The sequence below is a fragment of the Opisthocomus hoazin genome, chromosome 4 (assembly GCF_030867145.1).
Source record: "Opisthocomus hoazin isolate bOpiHoa1 chromosome 4, bOpiHoa1.hap1, whole genome shotgun sequence".
NCBI classification, from domain to species: Eukaryota; Metazoa; Chordata; class Aves; order Opisthocomiformes; family Opisthocomidae; genus Opisthocomus; species Opisthocomus hoazin.
In genome coordinates, this window is record NC_134417.1 from 20,903,284 (window position 1) to 20,919,887 (window position 16,604).

A 16,604-nucleotide genomic window follows, 5' to 3' on the forward strand; every position below is an offset into this window, starting at 1 on the left:
GCCGTCCATAAACACAGATCTCTGGACAGCGCGAAAGAAGAGAGAGGTTTTCACGGGTCGCGCAGAGGCGACGCTACCAGGGCGGCCCGACCGCAGCCAGGAAGGCGACACCGCACACCTCCGACCCCCGCACCCGCCCGCCGAGCAGCGGCTCCGCTCCCGGGGCCCCTCACCAGCCCACCCGTGAGCCTAGGGCTGCTGAAACCCATCCAGCGAAAACACAGCGACGATTCGGGGGCGCGGGGAGCCCCGCCGGGAAAGCAACAACCCACCGCGGCTCCTTCTCACGAGCGAGCCCCTCCTCCCCCCCGGCGCCGCCGACCCCCGCCTCACTCACCTCACGGGCGCGGCCTCCCCGCCGGCCCGCGGCCACCGCCCCAACGGGCAGGGCCGGGCAGGGCAGCGCCCTGCAGCGCTCGCAGCCCCCCGATCCGCCCCGCAGCCACCACCGCTCCCACTCGGTGGGTGACCGTCCCCCCGGGCGCTGGCAAGAACGGCAGCGGCAGCCCCCACACCACTCCCCCCCGAGCCACCGCCTCCCGCACGGGCAATAACAGGAAGAGACCGGGGCCCTGACCCCGGATGGGGATGGCACCGCCCGCCGGAAGTGGAACAGCGGCGCGCGGCGGGGCCGCGCCCTCGCGGACCCCCCGGCTTCCGTGTCCTGCTGCCCCCTAGCGGCGGCGGGGCCTGCGGCGCCCTCCCCGGCTCCGGGCTGTCGCCTTTCCCTCGGCGGGAGCCGCCCCGGGCCGGGAGGGCGGGCTCGGTTCTCCGAGGGACACCGGGCCCGCCCCACCCCAACCCTCCGTCCCGGTTGTTGTCGTGTGAACGCGGCGCCCGCGGGAGTTCTTTGAACACCTCACAAACGTCAGCAGCGAGGCGGGGAGCTGGCTGCTGGCCTCCCGGTGCGGGAAGCCGAGGGGAGCGCGGCCGGCTGCTGGCTTCTCCTCCCGGCGCAACCACCGGGCGAGGCGCGGAGCAGCAAACCCTGCCGGCGCCTCCGGTCCCCGACGCCCCGCGCTGCCGGGCGCCGCAGGCCCCGCCCCGCCGCGCTGCGGTCACTTCCTGCAGCTGGTGCCGGCCGTGCCTGACGGCCGCGGTCCCGGTTCTCCTGCGGCCTCGGGGACCGGCTGAAGTAACGCGGGGGGAAGCGGCGCGGGGCCGGCGCTCGCAGCCCCCGCCGGCGCGGTAGGTGCCGGCGCGGGGCCGGGGGTGTGCGCGGCGGGGACGCGGCCCGGCCTCGCTCGGTGCTTGTTGGGGGGGAGGCGCCGGGCTCTCAGCAGGGCCCGGTGCTGCGCGGGGGGGGGGGGGGGGGGGGGGGGGGGGGGGCTGGCGGCGGCGGCGGCTCTGCCGCGTTCGGTAGTGCGGGTGGCGGCGCCCGCCTCTGCTGTGCGGTGGTGTGCGGGTGCCCGCCCGCAGCGCTGGCTCGGGCGGCCGTCGCTGCGAGGCGGGAGACAGCCGGGCTTTGTGCCTCTCGGGCTCCGAGGTGAGATGTCTGCGGGGGTGCCGAGCTGCACCCCGCGGTTCCCCCGCCGGGGCAGGAGGCGGTGGGTGCCCGCCGCTGCGGGAGGTGCGGCCTCGGCAGAGGGTCGGTGGGCCCTGCTCGCTCGGGCGGGGCTGCGCGCGGCGCGGGTCTGTTTTAGTGCGCTGCCTCCCATCCCCGCAGCGTTACGGAATGCCCCTGCCTGTGGGGTGCAAGTCTGCGGCCAAAGGGAGACTCCTGGCAGAGTTAAGTGGTGTCACCGCTTCGAGATAAAAGCGGACTTGTGTAGGCTGCTGTAGGTGACCCTGCTTCGGCAGGGGGGTTGGACTGGGTGACCCACAGAGGTCCCTTCCAACCCCGAACATTCTGTCTGATTCTGTGACTTGAGAAGAAACGCTTCCTGTCTTGCAAAAAAAAAGCCCCAAACAATCCCACGACGTGTTCATCGTTTGTATAGATTTCTGTCGCTGTTGTTAGTTGCCTCAACTGTGTTTAGAGACCAATTCTGGTGGGAACACGTGGCATGTAGATGTCTTGTTGTGGTTTACACTCACGGCCAAGGAAGGTCCCGTTGTGTCCGTGCCTTCCCGACTGAACAGTGCTCTGATTTGAGGCCACACCAGTTCCTTTCTAGAGCTGTGCTGTTGGCAGCTGGGGAGGTTGCTCCCGGCTGCCTGTGCCACCAGCAGTGCCTGGGTGCTACCAGACTGTGGTACTCGGGGCACGGAGACTGGGTCTCCTCCTTCAGAGGTGCCCTTGGGACGCCCCAACTTGAGAGAAGCAAGGAGGGCTGCGTGCCGGTCTCCCTTGCATCCACCTGAGGACAACTGGCACCGAGTGTGTGGGAGGAGGTATGGCTGAGATCTGAGAGAGGCTGTCTTCAGGCACAACATCTCCTCAGCTAGACCTGGAGGGCTGCAGGTCCTTGCCCTGCCCCAGGCTGTACCGTTAGGAGCCCGTGGTGACGGAGGTTCCTCATTCCTTTGCTGTTTTGTGGTGTAAAGATCTTGCATCTTCTCATGTGAAGGGGAGGGAGGAGTCAAAGATGTCCTGTTGCCCTGTCCAGGAGAAGGTATCTGTAGCGGCCAGCAGTGGAAGGTTAAAGGGACATGTAAATAAGCTGAATTTGAGTGATTCTCTTTTTATTATTACTTTTTAAAATAGCATCCGTGAGAAAGAAATCGACATAATTTGAGCAATTTCAGTGTTGAAAGATCACCATCAGAAGAAAATCAGAGTTGCCTATTCCAGGTCAGGAAGTTCTGATTTAAAAATTGCCCATGAAGCCTTAAATTTATCTTCAGACTACTGCTGACTTCAAAAAACAGTAAATGACCTTACAATTAAAGATTTTCTAAGAATATTGTTACACCTTTGTGATGCAGAACCTGTAAGCACCGTGCCCTGTCTTGTACATGACAAATCCCATCCGTGACAGCTGCGTATGTAAGACTCGATGCAACAAATGGGCAAAATTAAGCAGATAGAGCCCGATTGCAATTTACTGTAGATCTCTTTATGTCGCTCTATGAAGTATTTCGTGGTAGTTTAGTCCTGTTTTAAGGTAAGAGGCTCGTTACGGTGATGTAATAAGACTCTGAAATTGCGTGGCGTGCTGATCTGCTTGCATAGTTGATCTGAACTGCCTTGATAGGCCCGCGTTATGATATATTTAACCATCATGAATATGAACTTGTTTCATCTGTAGCCCCACTGAAATTAATTGGACTGTCTGCTGAGTACTGCTTGAGGAAACTGAAGATAGCAAAGTCTTTTTCCATAGTTCATTTTAACCAGGAACATGTGTGCTGAAAGGTGCAGAGAAGCTGGGTAGTGCTACAGAACCTACACTGCTGATGGATGATTTGTACCACGCCATTCCTGTGTTTCTGCTTCCTTCTTTGTGGTGGATTCCGTTTTATCTTGTTTCAGTTATTGTCATACCGATTTTGATTTTGTTTTTATGGTGACATTGTGTTAGGTATAGTTCTCCTGGAATTTCTCAGAGCTGTGGTGGTGGAGGGCTATTTGAAAACACAAAAACTCCTGGTGGCTCTATTAGTGTCTTGAAAGCTTGTCTCCAAGGCAATGTGTGCTCTTCTTTTTTTTTTTTCTTTTTCTTTTCTTTTTTTCTTTACCTTTGGTTACTAGTAATAACTAAACTGCTTCTAATCTTGTGTTATTTGGAAGTCTGTTTTCAGAGGTAGACGTTTCAGAAATGCTTGTGTCACTTGAGCACTTTGGTCCCACTGATTTTCTTTTTTTTCTTTGTTAATTATATTTTATTTTTCCTAATAGAACATAGACCTCTCTGGGGCCAGCCTTTCAAAGGTAATACAGTACCTAAAAATGCAGGCATCAACTGGGATTTTCCAGAGCTTGAGTGCAGCAAGGTATTTATCTCCTGCTAATTTTAGCAGATCGAAAATCCTGAAAGTTATCCCAGATGAATGCTGTCTGCTTCTCCAGGTTCCTAAATGCCTTTGAAATGAAATTCTACTTTCAAAGGTGACTTAGGAACAAAGTTCCTATGTGGCATTTAATATGTCTTTCCCTAATTTTCCAGAAGTGTTATTTTAAACTGTAGATGTGGCTCACTATTTGCTCAAACAAACGAACAAACCCCATAGCATAAACATGGTTGCTACCAATGCAGCCTTGGCTGGAAGTGATCTGTAAAGGCCAAGATATGCTTCTCTCAATCCCAGTGTGGCAGTGAACAGGATTTGGTATGATAAGAAGCTAATAAGACATTAACAAAAGTAGCTATGCCTTGATTCATAATATCACTGCCCTGCATTATTCTAGGAATGTTCATCCCGGGCTTTAGATGTGATTTATAAACTTTAATTAAATAAGCCTCTCGGAACCCCTTGTTGGAAATGTAGAGTTGGTTCTAAAAAACTTGAATTAACTGAGAAATAATTGAATAAAGGTTCATATGGGATAAGCTCTCCATTTTGCAGCAGAAGACACAGCTTTAAATGTTGCCTGGATTGTAGTTAGTAAAGGAAACATGAGAAATAGCTCAAGGTCATTCAACAAGACCATGGAAGAAAACCCTTGGGAGCTGACTGCGTACAGCAGGGTGTGCTCATGTTGCTTCTCACTCTTTGCTTTTTGTTGACTTATTGGAGATAAGTTAACTGTAGAATGTCTTTCCTCAGGAAGGTCTTTGAGAATATTTGAGGGATGTATTTGTGTGTATTTTATATCTACCTATATATTAAAAAAATTTGCTTTGAAATATTTGGGTTCTTCTTAAGTCATCAGTAGCAGTAATACATTGTAATATCTGTTTAGGTCTTGGAGTGTGAGCTTGTTCTTAGGCTGTCAGAAGAGGATGGGGCTAACGGCTGTATCCGTCCCGTTCCCATGAACGCAGCTGTGTGTGCTGTGCGTGTCGTATGTCACATCTACTAGTGGTTGTGGAGCAGTGGGGCACGCGTGCTGCGGGTCAGGTACTCTGAGTGGTCAGGAATCGTCACCTGTCCGGGAGGGTGCTGTGGAGTACTGACAACTACAGTTCGGACATCAATACCCTGCTTATATACACATCTTTTAATCTGGCCCTGGCTGTCTGGGATGCTGCTGTTCCTGTGAGGTAAAGTGTTATAAACTGACTTTATCTTGCTTGGCGTTGTGAAAAGGCATAAAGTAGAGGCAGTGAAGTTATGGAAGTTGTGCCCTGGATTGCCGGTGTTCCTGTTAGCGCTGCTTGTTTCAGCATTTGTGTCTCTCTGATCCAGATCTGAAGAAGACTCCTCATCCTTCAGAAGTAGCATGCTCACAGTCTTCCTGGCCAATGATTCTTCTACAACAAGCAGGACTTCTTCCTCATCCTGAGAAGCCTTCATCTCTTCCTATGTCAGTGGCTACAAGGCCAAGACCCAGCTCACCACTGTCCCCACCAAAATCTCTCGGACTGGGGCCATCCTTTCATCACACACAAGAAGAAGAGCTTGCAAAGGTGGTGGAGCAGGACCCTATGCTGGAAGAACTATGTAAGCCTCTGTGCTGTAAGCTTTGCAATGTCACTCTGAATTCAGCACAACAAGCCCAGGCTCATTACCAGGTAAGGAGAGGAGCAGGAGGCATGGCTTCCAGGGCTGCTGCATCTGCAGCTTGTGTAGAGATACCTGTGCCGGTGTGTGCGCTGCCGGTAGCATTGCTCTGGTAGCACAGAGCAAAGTGTGGGCTAATGAGGAAGAACTTCTTCCCTCTGAGAGTGACGGAGCACTGGAACAGGCTGCCCAGGGAGGTTGTGGAGTCTCCCTCTCTGGAGATATTCAAGACCCACCTGGACAAGGTCCTGTGCAGCCTGCTGTAGGTGACCCTGCTTCGGCAGGAGGATTGGACTAGATGACCCACAGAGGTCCCTTCCAACCCCGAACATGCTGGGATTCTGGGATTCTGTGATTCTAATGCACGAGGACTAACTTAGCTTCGCAAGGGGGTTTTTGAGTGCTTTGGTGAGGTGGCTGCACACCAGCAGCAGCATTTGAGTTAGTTCGTCTGAAGCTACCTCTACACCACCTAATGGACTGGAAGGTGTGGATAAAAGTGCTCTGTAGACATATCTTCACCCTGCTTGAATTTGCTGTTCTTCCAGACATGCTGCAGTGCCTTTACTTAAGGTGTCACTACTGAAGCATGTTTTGAAAGCTTTGTCTACAGGCACAGAGAAGTAGTGCCAAGATGGCATGGGTGAAAAGGCAGACGCTCATTATTTTCCTTTGTTTTGTGCAATCTGTTTTCTGTCTGTATACTCATCCAACAAAACAGAACTTCTGATTCCACAAACATCATTTTGTAAGGCCCAGACAGATGTTTTCTGCTGGATCCAGCAGTGCAGTGAGGAAAGGGAGCTGCTGCCAGGCGCTCATCACTACCTCCTTCTTGAGGTTATGCACGCAACTGATCTGCTGGTGTGGCCATCTATGCAGACTTTTTCATCTGCTTTGGACAGCATCATCTGAGCCAGCTCAGACCAAATTAATTTTGTTCAAGCTAGTCTGGTTGACTTGTCTGAAATAGGTTAGGGACTGTTTGTGTATGATTCTTTGCTGAGAGATCACATATGTCATAGTCTTATGTTACCCTGTTTTACTAGTATCCTCTCTTACTAATGCTATATTTGTGTGAGATATGGAAATAGTAACTTTTGCCACCAATAAATCCAAAAGGGGGGTTGTTCACCTCCTCAGGGCACCAGACCCAGATGTCAGATTTGCTGTTGGCCCTGGAAAAGTGGTATCATGCCAGTCAAGGGGTAGGTTGAATTAGTGTTACAACATCTGATTTCTGCAGTATTTCTGCCATGAGGGGACAGCAGTGCATTTATAGTACGTAACTTGCATTTATGCGTACGCCTTATTGTATATCCACCATGCATATGCATACTGTCATGTAGCTGTATCAGATTTTCAGAACACCAAAAAGTATAAGTTTTCCAAGAGAAAATAAAATATGAAGCAGGGTTTTTTAGATTCAATCTCATGTTTTAACTCATGCTTGCAACCTCATGATAAGAAGTGTGTGTCCAGTCTTATCAAAAAGCTATGCAAAGCAGTTTATATTTCGTGTTTAAAATACAAATTACTAGTTTTAAGTGAAATGGAAACAGATTGAGGGGCTAATTGTAATCTTACTGATTTAAGAAAATCAGTTGAAAATGAGGCCCAATGGTGCTAGGTGACGAGCATTTTAGAGAAAAGGGGGGATGCCAGCATCTCTCAAGTCCAGAGCTGTTATTTTCTGAGTGACAGCTCCTTTACCTGAGATGCCATCTTCACAGCCATTTTCTCATTTCGGTCTCTGGATCCTTTTTCTTTCAGTGTAAGATGCTGTTATTAGGACAGCAATTAATTTGGGTTCTCTTTCTAGGGTAAAAACCACAGTAAGAAACTCCGAAATTACTATGCTGCCAATAGCTGTCCGGCACCTGCCAGAATGAGTAATTCGGTTGAGGCTGCCCCACCTCAGGTTGTCTCCCTTCCAGCTCAGGTAAGGCACAGGAAGGTGACTGAGATCATGCTGCTTACTTGTCACCTAACCCCCGATGAGAGTAACTAGATCTCACGCTCTGAGTGCTGCGGGAGCTGGCAAAGGATTTTCCTTGTGATGGCACAGAGTGGTGGAAACGGCTTGTTGTGAGCTATTTGCTTACCTTTGAAGATACAGGTATTGATCTGTCCTTGCAGCAGAACGTTTGGCGTGAAATGTTCTGTTTCTGCATGGCGAGTACTTTGATGCTTAAGTAAGTTCGATATGCTGCTGATTATGGTTGTTTAAGGGCAGGTATAAAACAGCATTCTTGGAGCTGGATTTGGACATGAGGGTGTGGCATCCTCTCTGCACAGTCATCCCTCCATTGTGCGGAGGGAAGCCTACATGGAAAAAGTGCTTTGGTGCTCCTACACCCATTGCCCAGGGCTGTTATCTAATCCCTTTTTTGTTGTGCCTTTTGCAGTGCTCATTCCTGTGTGTAGGGCGAATGGATGATTCCCTCGGTGATCCAGTAGAATTTATCACTTCTGATTGTCATGGGACTCAACAGCTAACCCGGCTCTTGCATGTGACTGTGCAGGGAACCACAGCTGGGCTGCAGGGATCGAAGCTGTGCCTGTCATTTCCAAAAACATAAGCCTCTGTTGTCCGTACAAAAGCAAAGAGCATTTGCCATAACTGGCAGCCTGCTGTACATGCTGTCAGAGCTGCCAGAGGGAGGGTCAGTCCCACCTGAAATAACTGCATCTCACAGAGCTGAATTGGGAGGGCGTGGGGTCCAGTCCTAGGTAGTGGGATGTGGGTGCTGTACCTGCTAGGGTATCTGGTGTGTTTTTTAATAGAGAAAGTGGTCCATGGCAATAAAAAGATCACTGGATTCATGTTGTAATGTAGAAGTCAGAATTGTGTGCATGTGTCTATAAGCTGGAAGAGTTTCAGAGGAGATGTGAAAGAAACTGGACTTGGCAGGTGCTGCAGTGACATGGCTGTATGAATCACTGCTGCTGCACTGTTTACTTTTCTCTGGATGATATACACTGAGGAAACGTGGTTGCTACCCCAATCAGTGTCTGGTCGCACTAGACAGGCAAGGTAGTGTTCATACGGCAGGAGCTACTCGTGTGAGACTGGATCCTTCCTCTGAAGTCTTGATCCAGATATCCTCCTACCTGAAGTGTAAGGATCAGAGGTTTGGCAGCTCTGCTATTGTTTGGTTTTGGTTTTATCTCTTAGCGTGGTCAGGGAGCTGTGTAGAGACACGCTACTGTGGAGACATTAGGTACACTGTAAGTAGGAGAGAGGAGCACCTTTACCTTTCAGTGGGTCTTCCTCAGTGTGAAGGTCACTGTTCATCAGCTCCCAGCAGTCAGGACTAGAGGAGTTAAACCACTGCTGTGAAGTAAACAAGCCTCTGTAGCTGTTGCAGAGGTACAGGGTGTTTGTTCAAATTGCTTTCCTTTCCATCTGAGGCCAGGGATTTGCCTAGATCTCAAGGAACTGGCAGATTCTCCTGGAGACTGAGGCAGGGAAAGTGCAATTCATGTAAGAACAGTCTGGGGAGTGCTTGAGAGCGTCCTAATCTGTATGCTCTAATTCCAGCTCTCTTGTTGCTTGCTGAAGATGATACTGATCATCTGTGATTCAAGTATTTCAGCAATTTAACCTTCTTATGTTTCACATGCTGTCTCTCCCTTTGCTGCTAGATGGGATCCAGTAAGCCAGGTGGCCGAGTGATCTTGGCCACAGAGAATGATTACTGCAAGCTTTGTGATGCCTCATTTAGTTCTCCGGCTGTGGCGCAGGCTCACTACCAAGGGAAAAACCATGCCAAACGGCTGCGTCTTGCAGAAGCACAGAATAACTCATTCTCGTAGGTATTGTTCGACTTCGTGCTCAGGCTGAAAGCATGTGGCAGTGTCTCTGGCAGTCCTTTTCTCATAAAACTCTAAATTGCAGCTGTTCGTATTTGTTTAATCTTCAGGGATGCATCAGAACTAGGCAAACGGAGGGCAAGGAAAGAAGGGAATGACTATAAAATGATGCAGAACAGAAGAAATATGTATACAGTTCAAAACAACACAGGTAACCGGGAGCTTGCATCTGTTCTATGGTTGGAATAATAATAAATAAAAAACAGACTTGTTTTTCTTCTGTTTCTGAGGTCTGTTTTAGCAGAGACAGGTTGTGAAAGGAGCTGGTCTTAGCTCTGCTGATCCTTCATGTCTGCATGTTTTCTCCCAGCTGCTAAAGTTGCTTTGTTTTGTCAGTCTGCTCGTTAGTTTGGTTTCTCAGTTTGTAACTTAATTTACCATCTGCCTGTCTCTAAGGCTGCTCTAAGTGGTGACAATTTTCCTGCTTTATTTCCTTGGCAAGTGGCCAGCTGCTTTGACTCCTACTGTAGCACATCAACCTGTACTTGCACTCCTATGACCAGAATGAGAGAGTTTGTTAGCCTCCCTCTAAGACCATCTGTTCCTAGAGTCCTTCCTCAGATGTTAAATACTAACTTTGCCTCTTTACTATGATTTAAAGTGTCTTTTATAGTGTCCAGCCCAGTGTCTATTTCTCTTTTTTTAATTTTAAGTTGTGTTGTGAGCACTTATTAGCTGAAACCCTGATTCCTGGTGAAGCTTGGTTTAATCATGTCATTCTAACCACTGTCATGTGGATAAGAGAAATCTTTTACAGTTCTATTAAATACGATTTTGTGATCATTTTCAACTGAGGCAGCTTATTCCAGTCAAAAGACTGTTCTAATTATGGAATTGGAGGTTTAAGAAAAAAAAAAAAAGTCTTGACTGATCACTTACATGATTAGGCTCCTAATTTTCAAAACCCTATTGATTCTTAATAAGACCAGGGCACTAAGCCCACTCTACTGCTTTAGAAAATACCGGCAAGTACTGCTCCCCTATGTGCTACACACTTGGATCTCAGTGGAGAGGTTGTGTGGGAGAATATGGTTCAGACTCTAAACAGTTAAAGAAGCTAATCTTTGGCTGCTTTTTGTAAAAATTGTTGGACTTAGAGGCAGCTCAGTGACAACTTCTAGCTTTTCTTTGTTATAGGTAAAATCAGTTTTTCTGTTGTCTCCTCAGGTCCCTACTTCAATCCCCGCTCACGCCAGAGGATTCCTCGGGATCTGGCCATGTGCGTCACCCCCAGTGGCCAGTTCTACTGCTCCATGTGCAACACCGGGGCCAGCGAGGAGATGGAGTTCAGGCAGCACTTAGAAAGCAAGCAGCATAAAAGCAAGGTGTCCGAACAGCGGTATAGGAATGAGATGGAGAACCTAGGCTATGTACAATGATGCGCCACCCTTGGTAGTAGTTTGCAAATAGAGCAGCTTGTCTCTCGCCTGCTGTTTGCCACATGCCCTGCTTTGTGCTCCATTTGATAGGAGTATGCTCTCGAGCTATACATGTAACACCTGCAAACTTAATGGTATGGTTAGATTTTTTTTCTATCATAGTTGGCAGGATGACGCTGTGCAGGACATGAAGTGTTTTTGATGTTTGTTTGCTAATTATCTAAGGCTCTTCATTGTATTGAGTGGTGGGGAGGACTTTATGTCTTCTCCCCAGCCTTCTGCATGAATATGCAAAGCCCAAGAAGTGCTGGGAACTTCTGTGGTTCTACCACACAGGTGGACCATGTGCAAAGCCCACTCCCCTCTTTGCACACCACAGAGCAGTGCTCCAGAATGCCTCCCTACAGCAAACTGAGTCTCTGGGCAGCTTGTAAAGAAGAGGCAGGAACGGGGCCTGTGAGTGTGTGAGTTAGGTGATGTACTTGTCCACAAATTGCTGCTTTGGCCCCTGTTAGAGCCCAGAGTAAGTTCTTTACACATCCCTGTAGAAAGACTGTGCATACCTCTCCTCCTTGGAGGGCCGTGGCTCTTACCACTTCCTGTGTGATGCAGATTTTGTTCTGAAGATCTGACATTGGATACCAGCTGATTAGCCACATCCAGAAATACTCTCTTCTACCAGTTAACAATGAAAAAAGATTCTCAGTGCTGTTGGCTGGGCACTTTAGTGCACCATGGGTATAGCTCATCTCCATGAAGAGAGTCTGCAGGGGTCTCGGTGGCTTAATGAAGTGAATTGGAAAGCAGACCTGCTCAGATGAGATATGCTCTGCTCTAATTCTGCCTTAAGACTGGGTGATGTTGAGAATAGGTTGGAAGGAGCTGTCAGCTGTAATTTCGTTGCGTACTGATGTAGAAGAGAGCAAGTGTTGGTCTCCGGCCTGCAGCTCTGTTCCTCTGGGAGAACAGGGCTCCCTGGACCTTGGGGAGCAGACAACGGTATGTCCCGCTTCCCTGCCATTCCCTGGACAAAACCCAGTGGGTTATACAGGAGAGGTGAAATGCTGTTTTGGACTAAAGCTACCAATATTGGATAAATTTTTTCCCCTATTTGTTTTCCCATCTCAGAATGGATTTTAATTCCATTCTTTGATGTGGACTTCATTGTTTTAGGGACCATCAAAAATCAAAAGTTAGATAGGATGTAAACATCAGAGGTGATGCTTGTTTGAGTAACACCTTTTTGGCCACGTGGAAGTATTCATGACACTTTGTAGTATTCAAACAACTTCGTAAGTGTAGACAAACCCAAAGGGTGGGTGTCTATTTTGATCTTCCTTAGCAAAAGTAGAAAGGAGAAGTAGGGCTAGCATTTATTTTTCTGCTCATTTGGGTAGATGTGCAGAGCTGTGATTGGAATCCAGGTCACAGTGTTTCTAAAACATTGGCTCCAGTGGCAAGCGCAGCACGTAGGCAACCTCTGTTGGACCTGATTCACCACTGTGCTGCTACGGCTGTACGCTGGTATAGCTTCATTGACTGCAGTGGCAGGTGCAGAGAGGGGGTAAAGGAAGCACCGTGGCTTGTCTCTTGCTCCTCTTTAGGCAGTAGGTTGAATTAGATGCAGCTCCACTGGTTTCGGTAGTATTTTACTAGGGATAAATTTTACCTCGTGAGTAAAGCTGAAGGTAGCTCCCCCATCTCCTTTTTTTGCCATTCTGATCCTGTCTCTTGCATTCCAGAAGGATTTTCTGCTTGCCTTAAAAAATAAAAAATGAGTAAACTAACAAAAAATCCAGGTAGTTTTTATTCATATCTTTCTAGTCTGCCTCAAAAAGGTTTGTTGCACTTTGCGGCTCCTCAGAAGCCAAGTATGGTTATCTTTAGCTACCTGAGCATCAGGTAGCCATACAACCTTGACGCAGCCTTCCTAAATCCAGCCAAGGTGAGCTCTTGCACAGTAGTTGAAAGCAACCCCCTACATCATTCTGTGCTGATCCTTGCCCTGCAGATACAGGCAGAGCAATGGACATCCTCTTGAATGGGATTCTCTCCCCTCCTTTATGCAAAGCCCAATTAAATAGGGTTTGTGCACTGGAGCAGGTTAAAAGGTAGGAGGACAGGTGCCCAGGTTGCAAGCACTAACTGAGCAGTTTTGACAGCCTGTAAGTCAGTTTCTTCTGTGCTTTTCCTGCCCCTGGCTCACCCTCTGAGTGGCCTTGAAGAACATTCCCCTTGCAAAAAATCCCATCGGCCTTTTCCCCTCATCTTTTGCGGTCAAAGAAGTCTGGTTTTCTCTTTGTATTCTCTCTTTTGTTTTGCTAGTCAGACACCACTGTGCAGGGACAGAGGGAGCTGGATGAGCCTTACCATAGCGTGTTTCAGCAGAGTGATCCCTGCATGATGGTTAAACATCCCTTCTGCCTTAAAGAGTGGCATTTCCCACAGGCTGCAATTAGTAGCAGAAGAACAACACTGGGTAAGAGAAGAGCTGGATGAGCCGTAGGTACTGGTGTTGTCTAATTTATTGCTAGGACCAAGAAGGCATTTTTGTCTGCATTCATCTGTCCCAAAAATCAACTGCTCACCATTTCGCTTTGGTTGCTGCCCCCGCTCCCAGCCCAGCAATCTGCTCCTGATTTGGCTTTTCCAGTGATTGCTGGAGGTATCAAAACTCAGTTTGCTCCATGTGCTGTTACCTCCCGGTAACAGCCAGTGCAAACGTGCTGCAGTGTGCTGGTGCATTTGGGAGGGTGTGTGAGGGGCATGCCGGGGGCTGTCGCTGCCAGCTCCTCTGTGCCTGGGGCTGAGTCTGGTTGTATGGGATGGCTGGAGTCTGCCCTGAGCAGAAAGGCCCGTAGCTGCTTTGTTTTATTCAAGGGGATATAAGAAGTGCATATCACCCTGAGAATTTCAAAGTGGTGGGTTATGTAGCAGATATAAAGCAGACAGTGGGACTCAAGCAACAAGAGTAGACAGGTTTCCTACACGGAAGGAAGGATATATCTTGCTGGGAGGAGCGGCTGAGACTTGCTTTGCACCAGTGCTCTGTTGCGGCCCTTGCCTACAACTGACCAAAGCTTGCCTCTCCCCCTTCAGCATCGCTTAAGGGTTTGTGATCTTAGCACTCTCCCTCCAGCACAGAAGATTGTTGACTGCAAAGAGAAAACATCCCACCTCACTAATATTAGGGTTCAGGCCTATCCAAACTCATACCTGTCAGCATGAGAAACTGTGTAGATCCTGATTTTATTTTTTGTGTGAAAGCTGTTCTCCAAATGAGTGTTCAAAACACATATTGAAAACACGTTTTGGCCAAACCCTATTTGACGTAGGTGGGCTAGGGAGAGTACTGTACAGCTGTAGTACCAGTTTCCAGACCCATTGAATCTTTTTTTCATGTTAAAGTACCAAACCCAAGAAACAGGACTTCTGTGAAGCTGTCACATTGGCCAGTAGGTTAATGACCTTTGCTGCTAGAAACAAAATATAAATCAATGTGTTCGTATTTATTTGACTGTGCTGACCGCTAATTGATTTGTTAATATTTAAGGCATTAGTCTGTAGGTTGTTTTTGTTTTAATAGAAAACTCTACATTGCACTTTGCTTTTGGATCAGAACAGGTATTTATTATGTTTGGAAAATGTTTTCCATCCCACATATGTATTGTTTGCTTTCCCTTGATGAAAAAAAACACGAACAACAAAGCCCCAAATCCAACCAGTGGGTCGTCTTTGTTTCTTTTCATGCTGAACAAAACGGGGATTTCCTTGCAACTCGCTCTTAAATGTCCATTTTTAATTTTTTTTTTTTTTCTCCAATGATTGTTTTGGTAACCTGGGATGATATTTTTAGAGACATGTGAAGTTCATACTACATTTAAGCATTTCTTTGAAGGCAAGGAAGTAAACTATGTGGAATCTATGAATTTATGAGGAGAATGGAAGTGATATTATTTTGTTTGTTTTAAGCATTATTTGCTATTTTGCATTCTGGACTAATGAGTAAATGTGTTATAATCTTGCCTAACATTGGTCTATTTTTGACTTTTGCTTTCATCATGTACATCAGAAGAGGAACCCTGAAAACTTCTGTGGAGTTGTTTAGGATGGTCATCAGTGTAACAAAATGCAGATTTTTTTCTGTAAAGCTTCTTGTATTTTTTCCTTTTCTAGGTGCCCATTATAGGGCATTAGAAGGGAAAGCTGTTCCCATAAGCACGGATTCATATTTTAGCTTACTAATGCATAACGTCCTTTCGCCACATTACTTTGGTAATGCGCTCAGTGTAACCAATAGGAATCTTGCCCAAGTCAGGAGTGAATAAAATACTCTAGCTAAATACATTATTTTGGCTAGGGCTAGGCAAGGTACTGTGCTAAAATTTGTCTTTTACTCCTATGTTTGGGTTACGACATTCTTACGGTTTTGCTTTTTGAGGAATGTGTATCTGGTTCTGTAGGGATTTGGTCCTGCTCCGGTTAAAATAGTTTGAAGTACATTGGATTTAGTTGAGTAGGAGCAAGCCTTTAAACCCTTCAGGAATTTCACACTGCTGATGTTTTCTCATATATGTGTTTTTTGTTTTGTGTTTTTTTTATAAATTTTACAACCATATATACAAGAATGCTCTGGATGAGATGGATATCTGTTGCCAATTCAAATGCTGTGGTTGCCAAAGGATTAACAGAAAATGGAGAAGTATGGATTGGTTGCTTTGAAGTTAGTGGCTAAGCTCCTATTGTTTTGAGCTGGGCTGGCTTCTTTGCCATCTGCATAAAGTTAGAAGTGAGAATAAAATCCACTTTCAAATAAACAGGATTGAACGGTAGTTTTGGGAATCTCTCTTTTGAACAATATCTTTTTATCTGAAGTATCTGCTGGTAAAGGTAGGACTGTGGATTTTTAAAAATAAAATCAGTTCTTCAGTCTGTTTGGCAGGGGAAAAATTACTTGATTTAATTTCATTCTGCATCTGTCCAGCAACATCATTTGCAAGTGCTTTGAACGTGTTTCATCTAGAGCCTTCTTGTCAGGTTGGTTTTGTACATTTGTCCTTATTTTCTTTATATTGTACTGACCCCTGTGAGGGAATAGTTGATGAAAATGATTTTTCTTTTTCTTTTTTTCTTCTTCAGTATATAATAAATCATCTTGCTCTTATCATTGTACAGCCTTAGTGTTTGGTATTGCTACTGCTCATGATATGGCTGGACTGTGCCTGACTGAGTTGATTTTAGCCTAACATTGAATGTGACTCCATGAGTAATATGTTTTAATGCACTGATAAAGGAGTATAGTCCAGTGTAGAATTTGTTCCTCTGGGGGTGGGGGGGGGAATCAGTGCACTTTCAGCTATTACCGAAAGCCAGCTGAGTTTTCCCTCTGAGCTGTCTTGGCTTCAGGAGGGATTGGGAGTGCTCAGCATTTGACAGGATGGGAACCAGAAGGCATGGGAAGGGCTCTGTTTCTAGCTGTGCTTTCCCCTTGAGTAGGCATCACAAGCTCTGGAACAGCCCCAGGCTAACCACAGGCTGACTTTCACCTCTTAACTGTAGAAAGGTGGGGACAAGCTGAGCCTGATACTTACATTTGCACATCTTTTGCCAGTGCACTCTTTCCCTCTTTCATTTCTTGAGGGCTTCAGAAGAGCATATGCTTATGCAGCATAAATGACTTTCCAAACAGAAAGGACATTCTGAACTGGAGCCTTGAAGCAGAGATCTGGGATGTGCGGAGTTCAGCTCGGGTAAGAGGAAAACTTTGCCCACCCTTGGTGCTGCTGCTGTGCTGTTGATCTC

General features: G+C 47.4%; 2 protein-coding genes across 6 annotated transcripts in view; one reads left to right on the forward strand and one right to left on the reverse strand.

The window, feature by feature from the left end:
- PIK3CA (phosphatidylinositol-4,5-bisphosphate 3-kinase catalytic subunit alpha) overlaps positions 1 to 1,001 on the reverse strand; it is a 40,984-nt gene extending 39,983 nt beyond the window's left edge. For 2 of the 3 annotated variants that reach the window (XR_012763666.1, XR_012763667.1), the window contains exon 1: positions 338 to 453. The gene's annotated coding sequence lies outside the window, so the exon portion shown is untranslated. Of the gene's footprint in view, positions 1 to 337; positions 454 to 858 lie in introns of those variants that run through there. The other variant, XM_075418285.1, reaches the window with a different exon arrangement.
- Positions 1,002 to 1,054: 53 nt separating this feature from the next.
- Positions 1,055 to 15,971, forward strand: ZMAT3 (zinc finger matrin-type 3). Of its 3 annotated transcripts, XM_075418296.1 has the most exons (7): positions 2,491 to 3,876; positions 4,787 to 5,087; positions 5,233 to 5,558; positions 7,370 to 7,489; positions 9,196 to 9,362; positions 9,474 to 9,574; positions 10,591 to 15,971. In XM_075418296.1, the coding sequence occupies exons 3-7, from the start codon at positions 5,289 to 5,291 to the stop codon at positions 10,800 to 10,802; spliced, it is 870 nt and encodes a 289-aa protein (XP_075274411.1). In that variant the 5' UTR covers positions 2,491 to 3,876; positions 4,787 to 5,087; positions 5,233 to 5,288; the 3' UTR covers positions 10,803 to 15,971. The 3 variants fall into 3 exon arrangements, with proteins under 3 accessions (XP_075274410.1, XP_075274413.1, XP_075274411.1); XM_075418295.1 differs by lacking the exons at positions 2,491 to 3,876; positions 4,787 to 5,087 and adding an exon at positions 1,055 to 1,188; XM_075418298.1 differs by lacking the exons at positions 2,491 to 3,876; positions 4,787 to 5,087 and adding an exon at positions 1,409 to 1,486.
- The last annotated feature ends 633 nt before the right edge of the window (positions 15,972 to 16,604 follow it).